General features: G+C 40.6%; 1 protein-coding gene and 1 long non-coding RNA gene across 2 annotated transcripts in view; both read left to right on the forward strand.

Annotated features, from left to right (window-relative positions):
- LOC143294316 (putative cytochrome P450 120) overlaps positions 1-16,138 on the forward strand; it is a 19,282-nt gene extending 3,144 nt beyond the window's left edge. The window contains exons 4-11 of the mRNA XM_076605762.1: positions 2,765-2,800; positions 7,544-7,677; positions 9,110-9,189; positions 11,243-11,440; positions 12,815-12,925; positions 13,555-13,685; positions 14,527-14,611; positions 15,332-16,138. Of these exons, the coding sequence (XP_076461877.1) occupies positions 2,765-2,800; positions 7,544-7,677; positions 9,110-9,189; positions 11,243-11,440; positions 12,815-12,925; positions 13,555-13,685; positions 14,527-14,611; positions 15,332-15,640 (1,084 nt within the window). The 3' untranslated portion in view covers positions 15,641-16,138. The remainder of the gene's footprint in view (positions 1-2,764; positions 2,801-7,543; positions 7,678-9,109; positions 9,190-11,242; positions 11,441-12,814; positions 12,926-13,554; positions 13,686-14,526; positions 14,612-15,331) is intronic.
- Positions 16,139-22,177: 6,039 nt separating this feature from the next.
- On the forward strand, positions 22,178-25,635 carry LOC143294317 (uncharacterized). Its single transcript, XR_013056884.1, has 2 exons — positions 22,178-24,852; positions 24,885-25,635. It is a non-coding gene; the product is annotated as an uncharacterized LOC143294317 (long non-coding RNA).
- The last annotated feature ends 421 nt before the right edge of the window (positions 25,636-26,056 follow it).

Genomic DNA, 26,056 nt, shown 5'->3' on the forward strand with positions numbered 1-26,056 from the left:
TCTCGCTCTCTCTCTCTCTCTCTCTGTGTCTCTCTCTCTCTCCCAAAAATCACAGACCATTTTGATTACATCCCTGTCATCAACGGACAGTGTGAATGATGAAGCAACGGAGCATGAGAGAAAAATGTTGTGGCTTGCTTCAGGCCACGGGTGACATCAGACGAGCATGATTTGCTTAGGAAGGGGAAGAGCCATAGGGATGTATGCTGTGTCAGGAACTGGGGTTGATATATATAATTTCTTTGGAAAGGGGTTGGCCTGTGGGTGGGTGTGTGAGTGAGTAGGTGAATAAGTGTGTGTGTGTGTGTGTGTGTGTGTGTGTGTGATGGAAGGGGGAGGGGGAGAGAGAGAGAGTGTGTGTGTGTGTGAATAATGTGTATATGTGGGAGGGGAGAGTGATGTATTGGCGTATGTGTGCATGTGCATTTATGAATATGTTAGTGAGTATATGATTATATCTGTGTGTGTGTGTGTGTGTGTGTGTGTGTGTGATGTAGTTTAGTATAGTATGAGAAAGGAGAGGGAGACACAAAATCAGAATGCACTTATGTGTGTGTTGAAAATGTGGGAGAGAGAGGGAGAGAGTGATGTGTGTGTGTGTGTGTGTGTTTGTGTGTGTGTGCACGCATATGTGTGATGTAGGTTAGTATAGTATGAGAAGGTAGAGGGAGACACAAAGAATGCACTTATGTGTGTGTTGAAAATGTGGGAGAGAGACGGATGTGTGTGTGTGTGTGCGCGCGCGTGTGTGTGTGCATGTATATATATATTTTATTATATATGTGAATCATTAATGTGTGTATGTATCAGAAAATGATAGGTGTTTGTGTGGATGAGTGTTTGAATATGTCTTGTGTGAGGGGAGTGAGGGAGACACAGAAAGCGAGCCTGTTCCAATGTGTATGCGTGTGTGTGAAATGTGGGAGAGAGAGAGAGGGAGAGAGCAATATGAGTAAGTTGTGTGTGTATGTGAGTGTGTGTGTGTGTGTGAGTACATATCCCTGATTTCACCATAAAGGTACTTTTTTTATGAAAAGAACACTATCTAGATCAAGTCATTATTTACATGTGAAAGGTATTTTGAGAGCAGGGAAGGTGGGATGGGGATGTGTTTTGTTGTTGTTGTTTTTTTATTTTTTTATTTTTTTTAATTTTTATTCTGTTATGATTTATGTCAATTTTATCCCTGTAAATCTATGTTATATCTGTCCCACCACCACCTGTGTCTGGTGTCGAAAGATCCTGTCCCCTATAGTCGCTGTTCAGCCATGCGAATCGCTCAATCAGTGCCTGGTACGAGTGAGTCAGAGTTTGTGAAAAAAAAAAAAGGTCCAGTCAGCGTCAGACTGCTTGCCTGAACGTTTTTGTGGGGGTTTTATGTTACCTAACTGGCTGTCACGGCCAGTTACTGCTGTGTGCCGTTGGTGTCACCCTTGGCTGGAGTGGAAAAACATGCTGTTTTCTTCCTTTTTTTTTTCTTTTTTTTTTTTTTTTTTTTTTTACTCTGAACTCAACCCGTGTGTGGCAAGAACACGTTTCACTATCTGCTTGATACTGATAAGGGAGCAAAAATGTGTGCATAATGGTAATGGAATACAGTTTGAACACATTGTCCGCTTTGATCTGATGTGTACAGATTATGCCCTTTTACACCCCCCACACCCCACCCCACCCACCCACCCACCCCCCACCCCCCTGCCCCCTTTTCCTCACTCCCCTAGCACCACACATCCTCCTTCCTGATAGGAAAAGTATGATAAACAATCCCCTCTTGTCTGTCTGAGCTTCTGTGTGTGTGTGTGTGTGTCTGTGTGTGTGTGTGTGTGTGTCTGACTGTCTTACAAACATGCATGCTCTTATTCCTTCATTATCCCATCCACCCAACTATTCCTTTTCTGCAATCTGAATACATATTGCTGTTGTTGTTTTTTTTTGTCTTGTCTTTTTTTAAAAAAAACTCTTTCCCCCTTTTTCTCATTTTCTTTCAGTTTGTTTCCTGGATTTTCTTCTTTTTTTTTCTCTCTCTTTTTTTTTTCTTTTCTTTTTTTTTTTTTTTAAATTTATTTTCTTTCTGCTATGTTGGCAGCTGTACATGAATTTATTTTGTTTTTGTTTGGAGTCTCTAATAACAAACATGGAACGAAAAGACTGTAAATCACTGAACCGAGCACACGTCTCACAAGTTTTCCCCTCTCTTTTTATTTCCTTCTAAGTGTCCATAGCTGTTTCCTCTCAGAACTTTTCCTGTCAAAGCACAGTAACTACCCTATGCGTCTGGAGTGCAGATTATGTTTCAGGGAATTGTGACATGGGGGTTATCAAACATATCCTGAAACACATGACAAGGAACATTTGATGATTTGAAGGGAAAGGAGTACGTGGTATCTGTTTTCCGTTTTCAACATATAATGTTTGCTGTGGGTGATAATCTGATTTGGGGGCTTAATAATGATGTTAAGCAAAAGGGATGTGTGTAACTCTCCCTTTCTCTCTGTCTCTCTCTGTCTCTGTCTCTCTCTGTCCCTCTGTGTGTGTCTCTCTCTCTCTCTCTCTCTCTCTCTCTCTCTCTCTATATATATATATATATATATATATATGTGTGTGTGTGTGTGTGCGTGTGTGTGTGATCAAAAGAGATGTTTCTAGATGTTGTGGTTTAGGGAGATGGTGAGTATACATGTGTCTACGATTTCTGTGTGTATATGAGTGCGTGTTTGTATGCGTGTTTAAATAAAAAGTTGTGTTTTTTCTTCTGTTCTCACAGGATAGCCAAGAAACATGTAGACAACATTGACCCAAGGTAAATGAATGCCACATACTTGTCTGAAAAGAAACCCACATCATACAGTAGATAGATATACCACACAAACATACTAGATTGATGCACATACCACACACACATACACACATGCGTGCGCATATGCACCTATGCGCACACGCTCACAGACACACATGAGCATGCCGCAAAGCCAACAACTTTTTGGTTTAAAAAAAGTATTGCTGCTTAGCTTATCAGTTATGCCCTTCACTCCCCCCACAGCATTGCTCACAACAGTCCACCAGAGTCCTCTGTCCTGGGCTGCCCTTTCTAATTGTCTCCAGGTGTGCCCCATCTTCTTGGTGTCTGCTTCGAGGTCACGTCGCCAGCATGTGTTTCTTGGCCTTCCTCTCTTCCGTTTGCCCTGGGGATTCCATTTCAGTGCCTGCCTGGTGATGTTACTGTCTGGCTTCCTAAGGGTGTGCCCAATCCATCTCCATCTTCTGCACCGAATCTCGTCTTCAGCTGGCAGCTGGTTGGTACGCTGCCACAGGTCTGCATTGCTGATAGTGTCGGGCCAACGTATCTGAAGGATCCTTCTCAGGCAGCTGTTGATGAAGGTCTGACCCCCGAAAACAGAGTGTGGCTGCCTACATGGCGGGGTAAAAAATGGCCATACACGTAAAAGCCCACTCGTGTACATACAAGTGAGCATGGGAGTTACAGCCCACGAACGAAGAAGAAGAAGAAGATGAAGGTCCGTACTTTCCTGATGGTGGTCTTTGTTGTCCTCCTTGTCTCTGCTCCATACAGAAGGACTGACTTGACGTTGGAGTTAAACAGCCTGATCTTCATGCTAATCAACAACACCTTGGAGCTCCAGATGTTCTTCAGTTGCAAGTATGCTGCCCTCGCATTGCTGATTCTTGCTCTGACATCTGCATCTGTGCCACCCTGCTTGTCGATGATGCTGCCCGAGTACGTGAAGGCCTCTACCTCTACCAGCTTCCTCCCATGCACTGTGACTGGGTCCTCTCTTGCTGTGTTGATCTTGAGGATCTTAGTCTTGCCCTTGTGGCTGTTGAGGCCGACTTGTGATGAGGTGGCTGCCAGCTCTGTTGTCTTGTCCTGCATTTGCTGGTGACTGTGGGAAAGCAGGGCCGGCCAGGTCATCCGCGAAGCTTAGCTTATGCTGATGAGAAAATTCTTACACACTAGCACGCATGAGCACTTGCACAGACACACACACACACACACACACACACACACACACACACACACACACACACCTAGTGACTCCCCTAGTGGAGTGATGGCCTAGAGGTAACGCGTCTGCCTAAGAAGCGAGAGAATCTAAGCGTGCTGGGTCAAATCATGGTTCAGCCACCAATATTTTCTCCCCCTCCACTAGACCTTGAGTGGTGGTCTGGATGCTAGTCATTCGGATGAGACAATAAAACGAGGTTTCGTGTGCAGCATGCACTTAGCGCACATAAAAGAATCCACGGCAACAAAACAGTTGTTCCTGGCAAAACTCTGTAGAAAAATCCACTTCGATAGGAAAAACAAATAACCGCTGGAAAAAATGCAAAAAACTGGGTAGTGACATGCTGTCCCTGAGGAGAGCAGCCCGAATTTCACACAGAGAAATTTTTTGTGACAAAAAGAGAAATACAAATACAAACTTCGGCAAGAACTGTGGCTCAAAGTCGAATGCAAACTGATTCTGTAGCGGATATCCACTGTGCATACGCATCTACCCATTCAGTTGCTACAATTAGGGAAGGTCTATGTTTACAAAAGACCACATTTGTAAAATTTCTGTTATATGAGAGAAACTCACCCCCTTTATGTCAGTTGCGAAAATTTCAAAATATGATAAATCAGTCAATAATTAAGTGAGTGCTTTGAAACTTTGCGAAATGTTAGTCAATTCTATTCTTTATATCATCACAAAAATTTCACTGCTGTGTGTAATTACATTCTGTGTAATTGCATTCTTTTTTTTTAGATATTTTTCTTGTAACATAAACAAACGGCCAGTACAGAGAGTATAATGAAGGAACAGCATTTTACTTTCATAAAATTGTATAATAAAAAAAGAAAAGAAAAAAAAGATTATAGCACACTCAAAATGCAAGAAATATAATACTTAAAACCAGTTCTTTCTCTAAAGTCTTGCATAAATCTGATAGAACATTAATTCTCTTTCACATCATAGATGAAAAATGTAAAAAAAAGTTTTAACCCATAATAGCTGAACCTCGGTGAGATGAGATCATTGAGGTGTAGAGTTTTAACACAGTTTCTACTTTTTTTGTGCACTTATCAATGGCGTATTTCATTTTGCTGAACAAAAGTACAATGCAAGCCCTACAGGAAGTTCTGGTCCCAAATAAAGAAAGGTTACTTGAAGTCTGACTTCGAAAGTCTCTCTTAATGCAGCAGTGATTTATGCCAGTAAAGAAATTTTATCGACGTCTGACCTTGATGGTCTGTCTTTTCACAGCAGTGATGTATCCCAATAAAGCAAGCAAAATCACACAATTACAATCAAACAATCACAAGATAATTTATTGTCCATAAAAGGAGATCGTTGGTGTAGTTGCACACAGTTAAATTCTATATAGTACAAATATAGACATACATAAGCCATTCAGCTGATTTGCATACGCTCAGAAGCACACAATCTCAGCTGCATCAAAGCTTACCAACGTCTGACCTCAAAGGTCTGTCTTATGGCAGCAGTGATGTATCCCAGTAAAGAAAGGTTACTGACATCTGACCTCAAAGGTCTGTCTTATGGCAGCAGTGATGTATCCCAGTAAAGAAAGGTTACTGACATCTGACCTCAAAGGTCAGTCTTATGGCAGCAGTGATGTATCCCAGTAAAGAAAGGTTACTGATGTCTGAATTCAGAGGTCTGTCTTATGGCAGCAGTGATGTATCCCAGTAAAGAAAGGTTACTGATGTCTGACCTGGAAGGTCTGTCTTATGGCACCAGTGATGTATCCCAGTAAAGAAAGGTTACTGACGTCTGACCTCAAAGGTCTGTCTTATGGCAGCAGTGATGTATCCCAGTAAAGAAAAGTTATTGACGTCTGACCTGGAAGGTCTGTCTTATGTCAGCAGTGATGTATCCAGTAAAGAAAGCACACTGACTTCTGACCTCAAAGGTCTGTCTTATGTCAGCAGTGATGTATCCCAGTAAAGAAAGGTTACTGATATCTGACCTCCAATGTCTGTCTTATGTCAGCAGTGATGTATCCCAGTAAAGTAAGCTACTGACGTCTGACCTCAAAGGTCTGTCTTATGGCAGCAGTGATGTATCCCAGTAAAGAAAGGTTACTGATGTCTGACCTCCAAGGTCTGTCTAATGTCAGCAGTGATGTATCCCAGTAAAGAAAGGTTGCTGACATCTGACCTGGAAGGTCTGTCTTATGGCAACAGTGATGTATCCCAGTAAAGAAAGATTACTGACGTCTTACCTCAAAGGTCTGTCTTATGGCAGGAGTGATGTATCCCAGTAAAGAAAGGTTACTGACATCTGTCCTGGAAGGTCTGTCTTATGTCAGCAGTGATGTATCCCAGTAAAGAAAGGTTACTGACATCTGACCTCCAAAGTCTGTCTAATGGCAGCAGTGATGTATCCCAGTAAAGAAAGGTTACTGACGTCTGACCTCAAAGGTCTGTCTTATGTCAGCAGTGATGTATCCCAGTAAAGAAAGGTTACTGATGTCTGACCTCAAAGGTCTGTCTTATGGCAGCAGTGATGTATCCCAGTAAAGAAAGGTTACTGACGTCTGACCTCAAAGGTCTGTCTTATGGCAGCAGTGATGTATCCCAGTAAAGAAAGGTTACTGACATCTGACCTTGAAGGTCTATCGTATCGTAGCAGTGATGTATCCCAGTAAAGAAAGGTTACTGACATCTGACCTCCAAAGTCTGTCTAATGGCAGCAGTGATGTATCCCAGTAAAGAAAGGTTACTGACGTCTGTCCTGGAAGGTCTGTCTTATGGCAGCAGTGATGTATCCCAGTAAAGAAAGGTTACTGACGTCTGTCCTGGAAGGTCTGTCTTATGTCAGCAGTGATGTATCCCAGTAAAGAAAGGTTACTGACGTCTGACGTCAGAGGTCTGTCTTATGGCAGCAGTGATGTATCCCAGTAAAGAAAGGTTACTGACATCTGACCTCCAAAGTCTGTCTTATGTCAGCAGTGATGTATCCCAGTAAGGAAAGGTTACTGACGTCTGACCTGGAAGGTCTGTCTTTTGGCAGCAGTGAGGTGATGACAGCCCTTCATCATTGACAAGCATGCTCGTCAGCAGCATCAGTTGGTTAATTACTTTGATCACTTGACCTTTGGAGAACTGACATTTTCCTGTTGAGTGCCTCAGTCCTTTTTTTTTTTTTTTTTTTCTGTTATTTGTTCTTATACTTATGACAACATGTAGGGAGTGATCTTTTGTTGTTGTTGTTGTTGTTGTTGTTGATGTTGTTACAGATTTGTTTTGCCTTGTTTAGTCTGTCTTGTTTTGTTTTGTTATGTTATATCTCTCTCTCTCTGTAGTGGAAGATGCTACTGTTCGTTTTATATTGTTTGTTTCATACTATTCTCTATTGTATACATGCTTTTGGAAAATTGAAAAAAAAGGTTGAAAAAAAAAAATGTAGGGAGTGATTGTATAAGTGGATAGTCTGATATAATGTGTGTAGATGTATGTGTGTGTGTGTGTGTGTGTGTGTGTGTGATTTTTTTTTTTTTTTTTTTTTTTTCCCAACAGCAACCCATTGTGCCTGTACCTGTTCTTCAAGCAAGTGGTGACTGAGATTTCCCTCAGCCTCTTCCTGGGTCTGGACTTTGCCAATGAGGAGCAAGCCTCCAACATTGTGTCGCTCACCATCCGACACTGGCATGGTACTGGAAGGGTGATGTGTGTACCTGTGATATTGATGATGATAATGGCAGTTTCAGTTTCAGTTTCAGTAGCTCAAGGAGGCGTCACTGCGTTCGGACAAATCCATTATACGCTACACCACATTTGTCAAGCAGATGCCTGACCAGCAGCGTAACCCAACGCGCTTAGTCAGGCCATGAGAAAAAAATAAATAAATAAAAATAAATAAATAAATAAATAATAGATAAATACATAAAAAAAGAACTATTACTACTGATAATAATATGTATAAGGCGCAAAAACTTGATGAAGTCAACTATAAGCGTACAAAATAAATAAATAATAATGGCAATAATGATGATAACAATAATAATGTTATTATCTTTATTATTGGTATTGTTACTAATGATCGTAAAGTTATTTATGAAGTGCTTAATCTAGATAGACAAATCAAAGCACTTTCACATGAATTGTTTACTTACACATTTGCATAACTCTTGATTCAGAGCATTGAAAGACAAAACTTGTGACTGTATGTGTTTGTGTTTGTATGTTTCAGTTGTTAAAAAGTTTTGGTTTTCAGATATCTTTTTTTAATGTGTTGTGTGTGTGTGTATGTGTGTGTGTGTCCTTGTGATTTTTCAGTATTTTTGGTTTTTAGAGATTTTTTGAAAATATATTTCAGTATGTCAGGATTGTTATTTATTCATTTATTTAAAAAAAACAAATGTTCTCTGTGTGTGTGTCTGTTTGCGTGTAATGTAAGCTTGCAAATGTGTGTGTGTTTATGAAAACCTAGGCAACCATTCCACCAGTACCATTCCTTTTCCTGCTTTCCCCTTCTTCTCTCCATGCTTCCATCACCCAGCTACATGTATATAGATATATATTTAACTGACATCTTTACTAGTATAGATTTTTTATAGCTTACTTGTACAGGGTTTTTTTTTATGGCATTACAGTTTAGTGATATCTAACAAACAAAATTTGGAAGTTATTGATAACTGGCGGGACATGTAGAAATGGGAGTATTAGCTGATTTATGTGCATGTTCACATTGGTTTGCATGCACACATGCAGAGGGAGAGAGAAAAATGAGCAAACACACTGAAACCATGCCTCATGTACAGTCTGCATATGTGTTGTAATCTACTCTTGAACGCAAACATTGTATGTTTGAGTGTAGTGGTTCGGAGGTGTGTCTTGGCCACATTGGGGTCAGAGCTTGTTTTGTCTCTTTTTCTTTCCTAGTCATGAACAGTAGAATTTAGACAGTCTATGCGTTAAGATTTTCTACACTGCGTTCAAGATTGATCACTTTGATATGTGTTCCATAATTATTTTTGCAAGATTATGGACAGGAAAGGGGGCTGTGGGAATGTGGGATGAGAATGTGTAAAGGAAGCATTTGTGGGCAGTCATGATAGATATTTGGCTGTCGAACTGTTTCAGGTATTATATCTGTGCCTCTGAAAATTAAAATCCCTGGTACCGGCAGTGAGTCTTCATTTGGCAAGGCAATGGATGCGAAGGTATATGCTGTCAGTGTGATGTGTCGATATATGTTTCAAAATAAAATGTGTATGCATGTGAGAGTACATGAATTTTATGCATACATATGTTGCATATAGTTCAGCCAACAAGGCTGGGCCATCTCAGGTCTTTGTGTGTGTGTGTTGTTGTTGTTGGTTGTTGTTTTTGTGTGTGTGTGTGTGTGTTGTTGTTGTTGTTGGTTGTTGTTTTTGTGTGTGTGTGTGTGTGTGTGGATGTTATTGCATTTTATATATGATATCTACGTTGGAGCAAGCTTTTCAGCTCAAATTATCAAAAGTGCCACATTCATCAGCCTCCAGTTCAGCTTCCATGCTCTTCAGCACCCATGCTAGTTTTTAGTTGAAGGTTTGAGGTATGAGGACTCCCTTGATTAGAGTTAACAGCATTAACTAATCAGCTGATGGCCCACCATAGATCCATGCAAGAGAACATGCGCGCTCAACCAGTCGCAAAATACGTTACTTTGAGGTAAATGTCAAACACTGAGCTGAACAATTTCATTGGTCAGTGATCGCATGCACTGCATGGCTTCAGTTGCTCTGAATTACTTGGGCCACTCAAACCTATTTCCACAGTCTCCACACTACTTAGCAATGTCTGCTAGAGTACACACACACTTCCTGGAAAAGATGGGTACAGCAGCTCGAAGAGTGGGGGCGCCACAGCAGGATCCATCAGGCATTGGACTTCTGACCCATCGTTCACCAGTGATCAGGGCTCAAGGCCCCTTCTTCTTCTTCTTCTGCGTTCACTCGTATGCACACGAGTGGGCTTTTACGTGTATGACCGTTTTTACCCCGCCATGTAGGCAGCCATTCTCCGTTTTCGGGGGTGTGCATGCTGGGTATGTTCTTGTTTCCATAACCCACCGAACGCTGACATGGATTACAGGATCTTTAACGTGCATATTTGATCTTCTGCTTGCATATACACACGAAGGGGGTTCAGGCACTAGCAGGTGTGCACATATGTTGACCTGGGAGATCGTAAAAATCTCCACCCTTTACCCACCAGGCGCCGTCACCGTGATTCGAACCCGGGACCCTCAGATTGACAGTCCAACGCTTTGACCACTCGGCTATTGCGCCCGTCAGCTCAAGGCCCCATTTCAGTGTGGTGTTGTGTTCTTGGGGGGAAGGTCACTTTGCTCCAGTTTTCCTTACTCCACCCAGGTGTGAACGGGTACCATCACTTTGGTTGGGGAAGGTTCAAGTCTGTGGAAGGAGAGCCTTGGACTCCCTTCCTTCCTGTGCCAAGCCCCTTGACACAGTGGATAGGAATCCACCTTCCCAATGGCTATATATATGGGACCTTTGACCTTTAACCTGACGCTAAGATAAAGATGGAACCTCTGGCGCCGCAGTCTTGTCCGAAAAAGAGGTGCTGCAGGTCATCAAGGGTCAGCTGGGACCTTTAACCTTTAACTCACTTAGTACTGCCTGTTAGCTCTCCTAACTTTCCCCACAATCACAAAAAATCAAATGTTAGAATTTATGATCTGAAAACTTCCAAACTGATTAGTAACATAACGAGTTAGTTGGGGACAAAAATTGATATAAAACTTCCTCCTTATGCTGTCATGCAGTAAGATGATGAAAGTATCCTCTTTTTGCACACAGAGTTTGAATTCAGAACATTACTTTGCCACGATAGGGCCCCTTCATCTAATTCTATTATTTGCCTTGTGACTGAGAAGAAACTGGGCCAGACGCCATTGTTGACACGCACTGTTCACGTGAACCAGTCACTGCAAAAATAACTTTTCGTGCTTGCGAGCACAGCAACACACTCTACAGTTACTGGTCGCAGTGGAGAGTGCAAAGGTCAATTAAGATATTCTTAGCTTATAACATCATTATGTAGATTAGGTGCCACTCCAAAAACTCAAAACTACCTAAAGCCTCAATCGGGCCCCTTCGTCTGAAACAGTTGTGAACTGTAGGGCCCGATTTGGGGCCCTTCATCTGGAGTGAGTTAACCTAACACCCGTTTAATGATGGAACACCTCTGGCACCATGGCCCCTGTTGCAGAAGGAGCTGCTGCGGGTGATCAAGGCTCAGCGGGCGATGGCAGGGAAGGGGTTTATGCAGCGCTTACAGGACACGGTGTCGCAGGACGAGGACGTCTTCGTGGACAACCACCTGCTGCTCTTCACCTCCGCCCTGGTGCCCAAGGCCCTGGCCTCCCTCCTCACCTCCCTGGCTGTGGAAGTGGGCCGGCCCGCCATGGTGAGTGTGGGGGGGATGGAGGGGGCAAGGGTGGTGGAGGGGCAGGGGGGGGGTGTAGGAGGGGTATGGGGGGGGGGGGTGCTGTGGAGGCTTTTATTTGCTTGTTTTTTTTGTTTATTTATTTCATTATTTGTTCATTTGATTCATTTGTTTGTTTACAACGAAATACCTTTGATCAAGGTTCAGACTGAGGGGGGCTTTGAATTTTATGTACTTGTTTGTTTATTTGTTGTTCTTCTTCTTCTGCGTTCACTCGTATGCACACGAGTGGGCTTTTATGTGAATGACCGTTTTTACCCCACCATGTAGGCAGCCATACTCCGTTTTCAGGGGTGTGCATGCTGGGTATGTTCTTGTTTCCATAACCCACCGAACGCTGACATGGTTTACAGGATCTTTAACGTGCGTATTTGATCTGCTTGCATATACACACGAAGAGGGTTCAGGCACTAGCAGGTGTGCACATATGTTGACCTGGGAGATCGTAAAAATCTCCACCCTTTACCCACCAGGCGCCGTCACCGTGATTCGAACCCGGGACACTCAGATTAACAGTCCAACGCTTTAACCACTCGGCTATTGCGCCCGTCGTTTATTTGTTCATTTATATATGTATTTATTTGTTGTTCACTTGTTTGTTTGTTTATTCATACATCTAATTATTTGTTGTTCAGTTGTTTACTTATTCATTTGTTTATGTATGATGAAACACGTTTTGATTGGTGCCGAGGCTGAAGTTGAGGAGGTTCTTAGTTACTTGTCTGTGTGTTTATTTTATTTGTTCTTTTTGTTTGTTTATGAGGAAACAATATTGATTGATGCTGAAGTGTAGGGGGTTGTTTTTTCACTTGTTGATTCATTTTAGTCATTTTAGTGTAGCGTATATGGATTTGTCCGAACGCAGTGATGCCTCCTGGAGCTACTGAAACTGAAACTGATTCATTTTATTTCATTTGTTATTTATTCATTGGCTTGTTTATTTTAATTTTTCATTGGTAAATAATCATATCTGATGTTACTTTAAATGGTTTTGTTCAGTGGAAGAAAATACTGTGTCCATGAGTGTTTACTCATGTATGCAGGAAATAAATATAAGTTGTTTTTTTTTGTTTTTTTTTTTTTAAGGGATAAAAAGGAAATGTCACAAATGCAAATGCCCCCCACCTTGGACAAAATGATTTAGTATGTCAATACTTTGAACACATTCTAAAGTTCAGAGTTTTTTGTCGTGCATTCATTTCTTCAGCTGGATTCACCCAAATGGCTGTCCGTGGTCAACAGCAAGAAGAACAGGAAGGCAAGTTAGAGAATCGCAAAGTTTGGTTTTTTTGCTTTTTTTTTAACATCCTTTTCTCGAAAGCATTCTGTTTCCAGGTCAGTGTCCAGAAAGAACTGCTGACCAACAGGGAACTGAAGACATCCGTGTTCAAGGAAGTCCATCGGATGTACCCCCCTTTCCTCGGAGGTAGACGGGTGGCCAAAAGGGTAAGTGATCATATTTCAGTTTTATGGGTGGTTTTGGGTTTTTTTTTTCTGTTTTTTTCCTCCTGGTTATCTGTGGTTGATGGCGGTCTGTGGATGATGTTGGTATGTGGCTTATGATGTCATTTTCTGTGGCTGATGATGTCATAAGTGATGATGTCATTGAGTGTGGCTGATGATGCCATTGTCTCATTTTCTGTGGCTATGATGTCATTGTCTCATTTACTGTGGCTGATGATGTCATTGGCTGATGATCATATTGACTATGGCTGATGATGTTATTGACTCTGGTTCATGTTATTGTATGCAGTTCATGATGTCATTGTCTGTGGTTCATGTCATTGTTTTGAGGCTGATGATGTCATTGCCTGTAGCTGAGGATGTCCATGACTGCTGATGTCTTTATATTAATTATGTAGCAGATGATATTATCTGTGGCCAAAGTTATCATTGCAGCTAAGGATGTCTGTAGTTCCTGACGTCATTGATGTTGATGAAATCTATGGCTGATGATGTGATTGTCTGTTGTTGCTGATGATGTCATCGTTGCTGAGGACATCGATGGCTGATGGCATTACTACTGTCTGTAGTGCATGACCTTCAATGTGTGTGTGCACTACCGCTGTGTGCAGGACATCATGGTAGATGGCTACAGGGTGCCGGCAGGCTACGCCGTAGTGTACATGACCGCGGAGGCTCACAGGGACCCCGCTGTGTTCAAGGACCCCCAGACCTTTCAGTATCAGCGGTGGACGTCGGACCAGTGAGTGGTGGTGGTGGTGGTCAGCTCCCTCCCCCTTCTTCCCCTTCCCCTTAATTGTGTTAGTCTTTACCTGGCCGGTGTTTCCTTCAGGATCAGGGCTTTGGGTTGATGAACTGAAATACTTGGAATGAAGGGGGGGGTGTGTGTGTGTGTCAGGGTGGTTAACACTCCCTGTATTCTATTGCATTACTCTTTTTGTCTCAGCAGATATCTCCCTGTGTGAAATTTGGGCTGCTCTCCCCAGAAAGAATGTGTCATTACAGTGCAGTGGCACACCCCCCCCCCCCACCACCCCTTTTTTTCCCCTGCCTACATGTTTGTTTGTTTTACTATCAAATATCAAAGTAGATCTTTCTACAGAATTTTCCCATGGGACAACTCTTTTGTTACTGTAGATCTTTTTAAGTACATTCTGCAGATGAGACCTTGATTTATTGTATCATCCAAATGGCCAGCGTTCAGACCACCACTCAAGGTTTAGAGGAGGGGGAGAAAATACTGGAGAGTGTGAGATTTGATCCCCTGATTCCCTAGCTTCCTAGGTGGACGCATAACCGCTAGGCTACCACTCCACTCCATGTGTATGTGTGTGTGTGTGTGTTTTCTGCATGAATGTAAAAAGATACTGTAGTGCATGTGTGTATGCATGTTTTGAAGTCCTGTGATGTTTTTCTTTGATGATAATGACAGTGATATAACAAGATCAGAGCTTAACATTCACATCCAGTTGTTTTCACGGCCGTAAGCTCCCTTTCTAGGAGGTGTAGGCATCAGTCTTTAGTATTGTTATCATCATTATGACGTCATGTGACTGACCCTCTGTGTGTTGGTTTCTGGGCAGAGGCCTGTCAGATGAGAACCTGTTTGGCTTTGGCTATGGTCCGCGGGGCTGCATCGGTCAGCAGTTGGTGTGGAATATCATCGATGTAAGTCAGCCAACCCTCTACTTCTGCTCAGGGTTCAGTTGGTCATTTTTGTAGATTGGATGGAGACTTTTGACCTGTTTCTTTGTCTCTGTCCTTGTGAGTGTGTGTGTGTGTGTGTGTGTGTATCAGTGTCTATTTCTCTCCCTCTCTCTCTCTCTTGCTCTCTCTTTCACTCACTCACTCTCTCTGACATGCTCTTGCTCTCCCTATCTCTTACTGATACCTATTGTGTTTCAGGCCTTTTTTCTCTGGTGAGAAACTGATGGAATGGTCAATATCAGAGGTATTTCTTGGACTTGATGCCTGAATATCATGATTGTACTTTTTTTTTTTTTTTTTAGGTTGTTTTCCGTTTCAGCTTTGTACAAACCGAACAATTTTTCTTCTGGGTTGTGTTTCAGTGTGTGTGTGTGCGGAGGGGGGCGGGGGGGATTAGTCTATCGTCAGCTATTGGGAATTCTTATTTGACATGCTTTAATCTCTTGTTATGTTGCGCATGATGATTTTATGCTAGTGTTTACAACAGGCCTGTGATTGCACAAATTAATTTCCATGTGGATTAATAAAGTGTTTTTGATTGATTAATTGATTGATTGATTGACTTTTGTCGTACCAGTTGTGCTGAGGCAGATGATGATAAACCTTGGGACGATCAAGGAGTTTAAATTTCAAGGAGATAAATTTCCTCTACTTGGTGTGTTGGTGTGTTGCATCCCACAGGAGGTCCTGACCCAGCTCCTGTCCCGCTACCACTGGACGCTGAGGGACCAGCAGGACCTGACACACAAGCTCCTGCCCGTGTCCAGACCTAAAGGGGCCGTCATGGTCACCCTGGTGCCTGCGTCGTCATTGTCGTCATCGTCATCTTCTTCACACACCCGGGATGCATCCTCAGCCTCCGCAGCAGCAGCAGCAGCAGCAGCAGAGACAAAGGCAGACTCTGTGGCTGCTGATGCCATCTCCAATTCTTCCACCACTCCTCCCAGATGCTTTGGCACCGTTCTAGGGCCGAAAAAAAAACGTTTGTAGTGTCGTTATGATTACTTGAGGTTGTGAGGTGGGTTTTTTTCATCTGTAATTAAACAACAGTTGGTCAGATAGACAGCGAGTGGGCTTTTCATGTGTTGAGAGTGTTTTTTTTTCTGTTTTCATTCATTTTGGCTTGTTGTTTCCTGTTTCAAATTAATTTGGTTTGCTTTTACGGAATAGAAATGAATTTAATGACACTAAAAGTTTTATCTTAACTTTTTCTGATTGGATAGGTTACTGTGTTTTGTTTTATGATTAATGGAATTGCAGTGCTCGCATTTTCTTCTTGTCAGGGCTGTGATTTATGTTGTTGTTTTTACTGTATGCTTTTGTAATAGTTTTTAAAACTATTATTTTGTACAGATTTAAAGCCTTGTGACAAAAATACATGTTTGATTAGGGAAAAAAAAGTTTTTTCATTGCTTTTTTGTTGACTGCTTTTGATTTTAATTTGCTTATTGGTGAATACGGGAATGACTCAGGTTTAAAGAAGGTTGACTGACTCAGGTGAAAATCAGATTGGCAGGAAATTGTGTGTGTGTGTGTGTGTGTATGTGATTGTGTACACGCACGCATGTGTGTGTGTGTGTGTGTGTGTGATTGTGTACACGCACGCATGTGCATGTGTGTGTGTGTGTGTGTGTGTTTTAGTGAAACGAGTCCAGGGTTGATATGTCTGTGAATATTACATTTTTGTTCTTTTTTTTTTTTTTTAGTCTGCTTTGGTTAATTTTTCTTCTTTTCTCCTTTTGGGTGTGCTTTTGGGTTGTTTTTAATGTTGATTTTGTCGTTGTTGTTTTCAATTTGTCTGTTGTTTATGAATATTTTTACAAGGAAGTTTCAAACACGTTTCAGAAAATCCTTAGTTTTTGGATAGTTGTGTGCATGTGTGTGCTGTTTATTGTGATCTTACCAAGACTTGTTTTCAACCCCCTACCGTACACAACACAAAACCTGCATGCAATTCTTACAGTGCAGAGGACTGCAGGGAAGGGTACATGTGACAGGACTTGTATGCTGACCTTCAGAGCGGAACTCACTTGATGTTTTGACACACTGGTCACACAGCTGTTGCACTTGTAGTGAGGAGTGGTGTACCTTGACACAGTGATCATGCGGCTGTTGTACTAATAGTGACGAGTGATGTATTTTTGTATTTGTATTTGTATTTCTTTTTATCACAACAGATTTCTCTGTGTGAAATTCAGGCTGCTCTCCCCAGGGAGAGTGCATCGCTACACTACAGCGCCACCCATTTTTTTGTATTTTTTCCTGCGTGCAGTTTTATTTGGTTTTCCTATCGAAGTGGATTTTTCTACATAATTTTGCTAGGAACAACCCCTTTTGTTGCCGTGGGTTTTTTTTACGTGCACTAAGTGCATGCTGCACACGGGACCTCAGTTTATCGTCTCATCCGAATGACTAGCGTCCAGACCACCTCTCAAGGTCTAGTGGAGGGGGAGAAAATATCAGCGGCTGAGCCGTGATTCAAACCAGCGCGCTCAGATTCTCTCGCTTCCTAGGCGGACGCGTTACCTCTAGGCCATCAGTCAGGCAATCTGCTTGGACATATTTTCTTCTTTTTTTTTTCCCTTAACCTTTCTAAATGACCTGAGAGTGATGTGTAATTGCTGAATACATGAAATGAGGGTAGCTGTATGCACAGTCAAGAGGGCACCTTCCAGAGAGATTAAAACAAAGTGGTGGACTTCCATGGCAGCGAATCTGATTCTGGTTTTGTTGGAAAAAATCTTATATGAATTTTGATCATGTCTAAATATGTCATCAGTGTTTTGTCGTTGTTTTTTCTCTGTTGAAACTGTCATTTTATACAGCATTTATGTGCAGTGCAAAATGCCTAAAAAAAAATTAAAAAAAAACACAAAAAAAACTGTACTTAAATTCATTATTACAGTTTTTGTGTTGAGATCTGAAATTAACAAGAAAACTTCTTCTTCCTTTGTGAAAGAAAACATTTCCAAAATTGTTGAAGAAAAAAAGAAGTTGGTACCTAGCAGTGATGTATGTTTTTAAAAACATGTGCCAAGACCCTGTTGTGTTCCTTATCTTGGGTGTTGAATATTTGACACTTGACTGTATATACACTGGTTTGTTTGCAATACACTGAAAGTGATACCATAGAGCCACAATCAAAGAAAGCTTGCTGCAATCTGGGGCAGTCATGGAGAAGAGTTTTGGAAAGAAATGGTGGTGTGTGTCCATCGAGATTGATGATGACCATCGTTGTCATCCAGCTGGGGGATGGGGCGAGGGTGGTGGTGGGGTGGGGGGAAGGATGCTCATGAATCTATCTGTGAATGCGCAGATGGCTGAGTAGTCCAATCTGCGCACGAAATGTTCGCTGACAGTTGGGGCAGACAAAGACAGGCATATCATTGTCAGGGAGCTTGTTTGCCCGTGACTTTCTGGCCTGCCTCTTCTGAACAGCTGCAGCAGTCCTGTTGGCCTCACACAGCCTGGCGCCTTTGTGCACAGCAGCGCACCATTTGTCACGGTTCACTGCAGATTCCTCCCAGGAGTCAGGGTTGATATCGAACTCTTTCAGAGAGACTTTCAGAGTACCTTGAAAGAAATACAAATCGGATGCATAGCATGAATGTGATCAAATGATTGTCGTCTCTTCTGGACTAGCAGCATGGAGAGATGCAGACACAGAATGGTGAACAGAGCAGATCGAGGGCTCTTCCACCTTTTGCTGGTTTTTTTTTTTTTTATATATATATTTTTTGGATACTTGATTTCAGATATCAGCAATATAATACAGTATTTTCCTGGTCAGAAAGCTGTGTCGTGTAGAGGTGCCACAGAGAGTGGAGAAGCCTTTTGGACAGTGTTCAGAATGAGTATCTTGTGAACTGCTAATTAACTAATTAACTATAGATATAGATACTTAGATAGACAGACAGACAGTCTCTGGTGGACATGGAAAATGTGACAGCATAAAAATATACAACTTATGGCTTGAGAGGATGCGGAAAATCAGACAGAATGAAAATAAATATAAATCTACTTATAAAACTCCACAAGTTCTGGTCACTGGCACACAGCAGTAAATCATGTGTGTGCAAAGATGGGTTTTTCATGGATTTTGTTTGTTTTTACATAACTGTATTGTTTTTCATTCTTTCATTTTTTGTTGTTGTTGTTGTATGATTGGTGTGTTATTCTTTTATCTTTTGCTGTTTTATTTAGTTGTGGAATTTTATCCAGCAGAAATTGTTCTGTTGTGCAGTGTTTCAACAATTGGGTTTTTTTCTGCTGCAGATATAGATATATATACATATATATATATACATGCATGCATTATTTACATATGTATTAGTGTACATATGCACTATGGATCCATTTTATTTATGTCCATGTTGTGATGTTCATGTTTTATGAACAATGAGCTGTTTAAGTACAATGGCGCTTTTATGCAACAGCACCCCAAGAAGCATATCACTGAGTGTATCGGCACATGTATTGAGATGTTATGGCACAGAGATTGCTTGTGCCACTTAGCTTTGTGTTAAGTTCATTAACATGAAGAGTTTTCTCTGTGAGTCAGTGAGTGTTTGTGTGTGTGTGTGTGTGTGTGTGTGACACTCATGAACATATTACTTTTTTTTTCACCACATTTTATATTTTTGGCCATATGCATAATGAATCAGATTAACAAAGGAAAAAAAATAATGTCCTGTGTGAATACTTCAGCCTATGAAAAAATTCATCATAGCACTGGCGTATGAAAAATCTTCATATTATTGAGGGTTGTTTTTGTTTTTTTATGCCTGTTGGGATGCCAGTATATGCTTGCCTTAATACCTGTAATGTATATGTTGATAGTCATGTATGTTTGTCTTCAGTAACATAACCTTTTTAATTCTTTGGTAATTCTCTTGAGTAATATGATTTGTTTCCATTCCTTCATGCACCTGCTTTTAACAATGTTATCTTTTCATTGTTCACTTACCCTACTTTGTACAAATAGATGTGTGTTCAAGTGCATTGATTTTTTGACTCACTTGTGTAAACAAAGTGAGTCTATGTTTTAACCCGGTGTTCGGTTGTGTGTGTGTGTGTGTGTGTGTGTGTATCCGTGTGTCTGTGTGTCCGTGGTAAACTTTAACATTGACATTTTCTCTGCAAATACTTTGTCAGTTGACACCAAATTAGGCATAAAAATAGGAAAAATTCAGTTCTTTCCAGTTATCTTGTTTAAAACAATATTGCACCTCTGGGATGGGCACAAAAAAATAAAAAATGAAGCCTAATTATACGCAAACTGCATTTACTGTTATATTTATATTCTTTGTATTCTCTAAACTTGGCACTTTGATCTGATATTCTGACACAACAACAAGAGCAGTCATTATTACCATTTTTTGTTCAAACAGGAACTTGTTTTGCTAAGCATGGAAGTTTTATTTATTTTGCAAACGTTTTTTGGTGCAGATAGTAAAAAAAGGGAAATTACTCTGTAATTAATGCTAGGGGACTTAATTTGCCACAAGTGAGTCTTGAAGGCCTTGCCTCTCTTGTTTTTCTTCATCTTCTTTGGATGGGGAAGGGACATCAACCGCGAAAGGGGAACAAGGAGGAATGGGAATCTTTGCAGCCAGTACTGGTGTTGGATGTTTTTTGAATTGTGGTTTTATGTCATTGTTTTGTCCACATCAGTTGCAGCTTCAATGGCCTCTTTTGTGTTCATTTACACTGAGAAAAAAAAAAAGAAAGTCTGAGGAGGGAACATTGCTGCCTTGAATCTTTTCCGGCCAACCTTTTTTCTTTTTGTGTTTTTGTTTTTACTCCAATGGTTGTGCTTTTATTTATATAAGACTTGTACATTATGGATCTGTGTGTGTTGGATGTGGGTGTGGGTGCGCACAGGTTCACAGAACGTGGCCCAGTACGTTTTATTCTCGTTTTATTTCAATCATTTGCCTTCTTCATATCTCTCATTTTGTTAGGTTATAATAAGGCATTTACTTACTTGTTTATTTTGTTTGATTGATTATTTCATTTTTTTTTTCTTTTTTTTTTTTGAAATAGTAGCTGTACTTTCAAGGCCTGACAAGCATGTAAGGTTTATGCGTAGGACAGGCTTCTTTTTTTTTCTTTTTTTTTTTTTTCAAAGCAAATTAATGTTGTGTACATGGATCAGTCAGTATGCTCTGACACCTTGAAACTGAGACTGAAGACCTGTCCACACTCCCTGACACAGAGTGTGTTGAAAGGACTGTCAGTGGGAGGTCACTGGATATCATAGACTGTTCAAGCTGGACAGGAATTCCTGTAGAGATCCCTCTGAACAAGGGGGGCGGGGAAAGAAGAAAGTGCACATAACTTTTTTTTTTCTTTTTTTTTTTTTAATGATCTGTTATCGTTGTAAACATTTTGTTAACACACACACAGCCACACTGCTCTGTGTGTGTGTGTGTGTGTGATCTTTTTTTCTTTGTCACTGATGAACTTTTTGGCAACTCTATAGCTCCTGTCCTTCCTTCAGCCATCATCTCTCAATCTGATCTTCCTGATGGATCCAGTGAGTTCTGTGATCAGAAACTTTTAAGACATTCACAGTGAACTGGACTCCACTGATTCTGCTCCTGGTGTTCACTCGGATACCTTCATGCGGTGCTGTCCCCTTGACATGCTTTTGAATGAGAGCACAATCCCTGATTTGCTGTCAGTACCCAACAAACAATAAAGAGTGGTAACTCTCTGTATACACTACACAAGGGACTTAAATCAGTGCTGTTTATGCTACTGATTCAGCTTGATGATGATGGAGTCTCCCGTCAGACCGACGGACGAGTAGGCAGGCAGGCTTATCTGCCGGTGTGTGTCCTCATAATATGGGAGAAGAGGCCAATTCTGGATGCGCAGCACTTCCCACAGATGTTGCAAGGGAAAACGTCTCCAGAAGTTGAGCCCTGCTTCCTTCGCTCACGCTTCTCCTTAATGGCCAGCGTTCTCTTGTTTTCAAACGTCTTTGTGCCACCAGAGCACAGCATCCTCCAGCGAGAGTGGTCAAGGGCATCAGTTTCCCCAGGAAGTGATGTCTATGTCACAGGCTTTGAGGTTTGTCTTCAAGGTATCCTTGAAGTACTTGCAGGGTCTTCCAAAACAAAAACAAAAGGTGCATTGGAACAAAACCTTTTATCTACCTGTGTGTTAGCTGAATCTGTATAGCACACTAACAGCGTTGACATGAAGTGGTGTGCCTTGTGTATGAAGAGAGTTACAGTTCCTTATTGTCTGTTGATCGTTGACATGAAGTGGTGTGCCTTGTGTATGAAGAGAGTTACCATTCCTTATTGTCCGTTGATTATTTACACTCTCCTAGCGTCATTGTTCTTTGATTCAAACATTTAAAAAACAAAAAAACATTAAAAAAAATTCCCCCCATCCACTCCTCTACCCCCCCTTTTTATCCCACCACCTACAACACACACACACACACACACACACACACACACACACACACACACACACACACACACACACACACACAAAAGAAAGAAAGAAAGAAAGAAAAATAAAGGAAATAAACTCACTTGGTCACAAAATGAAATACGCATTTTTATTCTTTTCTATGCAGACTTGACCAGATGCTCCGAAAAATGTTGTTTCTGTTCATCATTTTGAACATCCTGCTGCTGTCCTGGTTCCTATTTTACATGTTTCTTGTTCTGCATTACCTCTTCCTTTATTGTTTTGTTTTTATTTTGAGTTGACCAAGAAATGCTTGATTGGGCAAGGTACATGGATTATGAAAATCCATGATTGTTGGTCAGAGCGGTATGAACAAGAGGGTAATTCTATAATTATGATGCTCATAGAAAAAAAAAAATTTTAAAAAGAGATTGATTGGGGGGTTTTTTGGCTTATATTTTTATGCGGCAAAACAGTAGAGTTTGGGTCTTGATTTTTGTGAATGAGTTTGTGTGGTTTTTTTGGCCTTGTGTACTTATTTGTAAATTATATTTGGTGGTGTTGTTTTGAACTGATGAAGAGGATATAAAATCCAGGTTTCTATACATGTACCATTCTCATATTCCTGGTTTCTGTAATTGTGTATACTGCATTGGTATATTTCCTTTCCTTATATATACCTGATCTCTTTTACTGTTTTTTTTGGTGCATATGGTGTCTTCTGTTTATTCTCTGCAAAGTTGTTGTTATCCACAAGTAGAAATCTGTCTGCTGGTTGTGCGTTTTATGCATCTTCTTCTTTCACTTCTTCTTCTTCTGCTTCGTGTCTTCGTCGTCTACTTCTTTATTTTTCTGCATGTATGATTATCATCTTTCCAACCAGAGTGGACCTGTTCCCAAAACATTCCATCCCAAAGTTGATACAGAGTGAGAAGCATATATACAGGAGGTATTAACCCTTTCAGAATAAGTATTACCTTAATTGTTATCGGAACTAAACAATGTTTTTAAGGAACTGGAAATTGTATCTGTTGTTAAATGGAGTACGTACTGTGTGAAATATGCATGGCCTGTGTTCAGAATGTTTTTCAACATGTTAGAAAGATGTTGAAAAACATTCCTTTATAACAGGGCTTTTTCAATACAAAATAGTATTGCTGAGGAATGGAACTTTTTTTTTTTTTTTATCTCACTAGATGTAAAGACATTATGTTTCAACAGTTAACACATTGTGGAATTGCTCAAGAATACCATAACAGTTCACAGCAATTGGGAAATCCTATCAAAAGAATAGAAGCACTTCCAATAGCAAGAGAAGACTTGTACTTAACAAAATACATAAGATGATGAACATGAATTACACTTCATATAGTGGATTCTGTTACTTTGATACAGTGCACGATGTTAAAAAAACGGTTATGATACTCAGGAAATGTATGTTTGTGAATCTCATTGATGACGGAAAATGTGATGCGAGGAAAATCCTTGTTTGTTCTGTTGTTGTTTTTGTTGTTGTTTATTTTAATGGTCAGTTTTGACAGTTTTCACTGGGAAAAAGAAAAGGATCTCTCTTTGATGTTGGATTTTTCATTTCTTTAATGACCACTTATTACTTAATGTATATGTCATATATGATTTTTTTTTAATCGAAATTGAGTATATTGTTGCTTATGTATCATTGTTCCAGTTAGTTGTTACTCATGCATGATCGTTCCCTTTGTTTATGTGATTGTTCAGTGTTATTATATATATCTCGCCATCTTTCTCAGAGATTGCCTTTTCTATATGAGTGCAGTTCAGCTGTTCTGCTAATTTGATGTTCGAACTACATTCCCCTTTTTTCTTCTTTGGATGTTATAAGAGTCACAGTGTATTATCCTAAATAGTATTCACCGTGTATTTTGGAAACCAAGGTGTTGTATGTACTGGCATCACAGAATTGGTTGAATTTTGATTTGATGATCATGGCATTTTACTTAAATCAGCACTGAGATATGGAAGACTCACAGTAAAGTACTGTGGAATTATTTTGAAGAAATGATCTCTGTCTCCTGCCTCTCTTTCTGTCTCTCTGTCTCTCTCTCTCTGTATATATACATATATATATATAGATAGATAGATAGATGGATGAATGACAATGTCACAGATCACACAGAATTGTATTTACTTAACTCACTCAGTACGGCCAGTCCTCTCTTCTCCTCTACACAGACCCCTGGATGTCCAGTGGGTGTCTGAATGACCGACCCAACCTTCAGCTTCCGTCGTCAGAATTGTGGTATTCTTTGTCAACATTCACGTCTTCAGTATAAGAGCCTTCCGCTTGCAATATTTTGATGATGGTAATTGGGGTGAAACGCTGTTAACGTCGTCTCTTTCGCCGTTTGTATGGAGAGAGTTAACTTGCATGTGCTGCATTGTGATGTGGTCTGTACGTCAGAATATAATTCGGGAGTCAAGAATGTACAGTGCCAGAACCTGAAGTCTGATCTCACAAGATAGTGTGCAGCATGGTTCATGACCTGATGTGTGAAAACCTAGGGCACGGTGGTACAGGCAGCCTGGTGATGTTGCACCCGACAAGGATGCCAGTGTCCACAGGTTCGAGTTCCACATGTGGACCAGGATTTTTACTAGTCCACCAGGTGGTCTGGGTGCTAGTCATTCGAAGGACACTGTAAACTAAGGTCCTGTATACAGCGTGCACTTGGCACAGGGTTAAAGGATCCATGCATGGCAACAAAAAGGGTTGTCCTTAGCAAAATTATGTTGTAAAATTCACTTTGATGTAAAACAAATACAGGTAAAATTCACTTTGATGAAAAACAAATATAGACAGAAAATAGAAGAAACAAAAACAAACGAAAAAAAAGAGTGACACCGCAGAGGGAGAGCAGCCCAGATTAAACACAGAGAAATCTGTTTGTGACAGACAGTAAAATACAGTACAATGTACTGTGGTGTCATTATTGTAGGGTGCTGAACAAAACATTTCAGTCATGCAATGAGTACAGTGCCAAACATGGACGTTGTAAAATGATCAACTTTGTTTGTTTTGATAGGTAAATAAAATATGAGAATAAGTAAGAATGAATATTGCATTACCTGTTGCAGTGTCAGTTTTGACAGATAAACCAGATCTTGTTTGTATAACAGAAGAGAGAAAAGCACTCTTTTCCCAGAGGCAGTTGTTTGGTTTTAATGCACGGAGACCTGTAAACAGTGTGACACAGTAAAACATTACATACTGCTGTGCATTTCATTACAAGAGAATTTAATATGGTGCAATGTTAGTGTAATTCTGTGTTTGCCATCTGGTTCCTTTTTTTTAAGAATGTTTGTTTCATTTTCAAAGCAGATGCATAGCTTCAGTACTTCCTTGAGACTGAAACTATATAAACACCAATATCTTATTAACTTTTTGCAATACAGTTGCAGTGCAATACATAAATCAAAAGTTAGCAGTAGAATTCAGTTTTATGCAAAACTGAAACTATATAGACACCAATATGATATGTTGCAATATAGTGCAGTGCAAGGCTTAATGAAAATATTTTTTTAATTGCAGCACATTCAGTATAATTATTTTCGTGTAGTGCAGTGTGCTGCAATACAGTCGACCGCAGTAGAGAGCAGTGCAGAACAAATACAGTTGAGTGCTGTGCAAGGAAATAAAGATACAGTTGTTGAACAACAGAATGAAACTCCTCCAGAAGTTTGAGCAGTAGTGCAATGGATGTGATTTTAGTTTCAAGTGTGGTGGTACAGTATCCATGTAGCAGCTTGCAAGCAGAAACATAAAATGTCAGATAGTTGGGATATTTGCAGGTCTTTATCTTTTAACCCTTTCACCGCCACTCAATTTAGAGTACAAAATTCTGTTGTGGTATAAACACAGAAAAGACAGTGGCTAAGAATAGCTCGAAATTCCCCCTGCGATGTATAGAAACTATGGCCTATCCTACCACCGAACAT

Source organism: Babylonia areolata, chromosome 19 (genome assembly GCF_041734735.1).
Source record: "Babylonia areolata isolate BAREFJ2019XMU chromosome 19, ASM4173473v1, whole genome shotgun sequence".
NCBI classification, from domain to species: domain Eukaryota; kingdom Metazoa; phylum Mollusca; class Gastropoda; order Neogastropoda; family Buccinidae; genus Babylonia; species Babylonia areolata.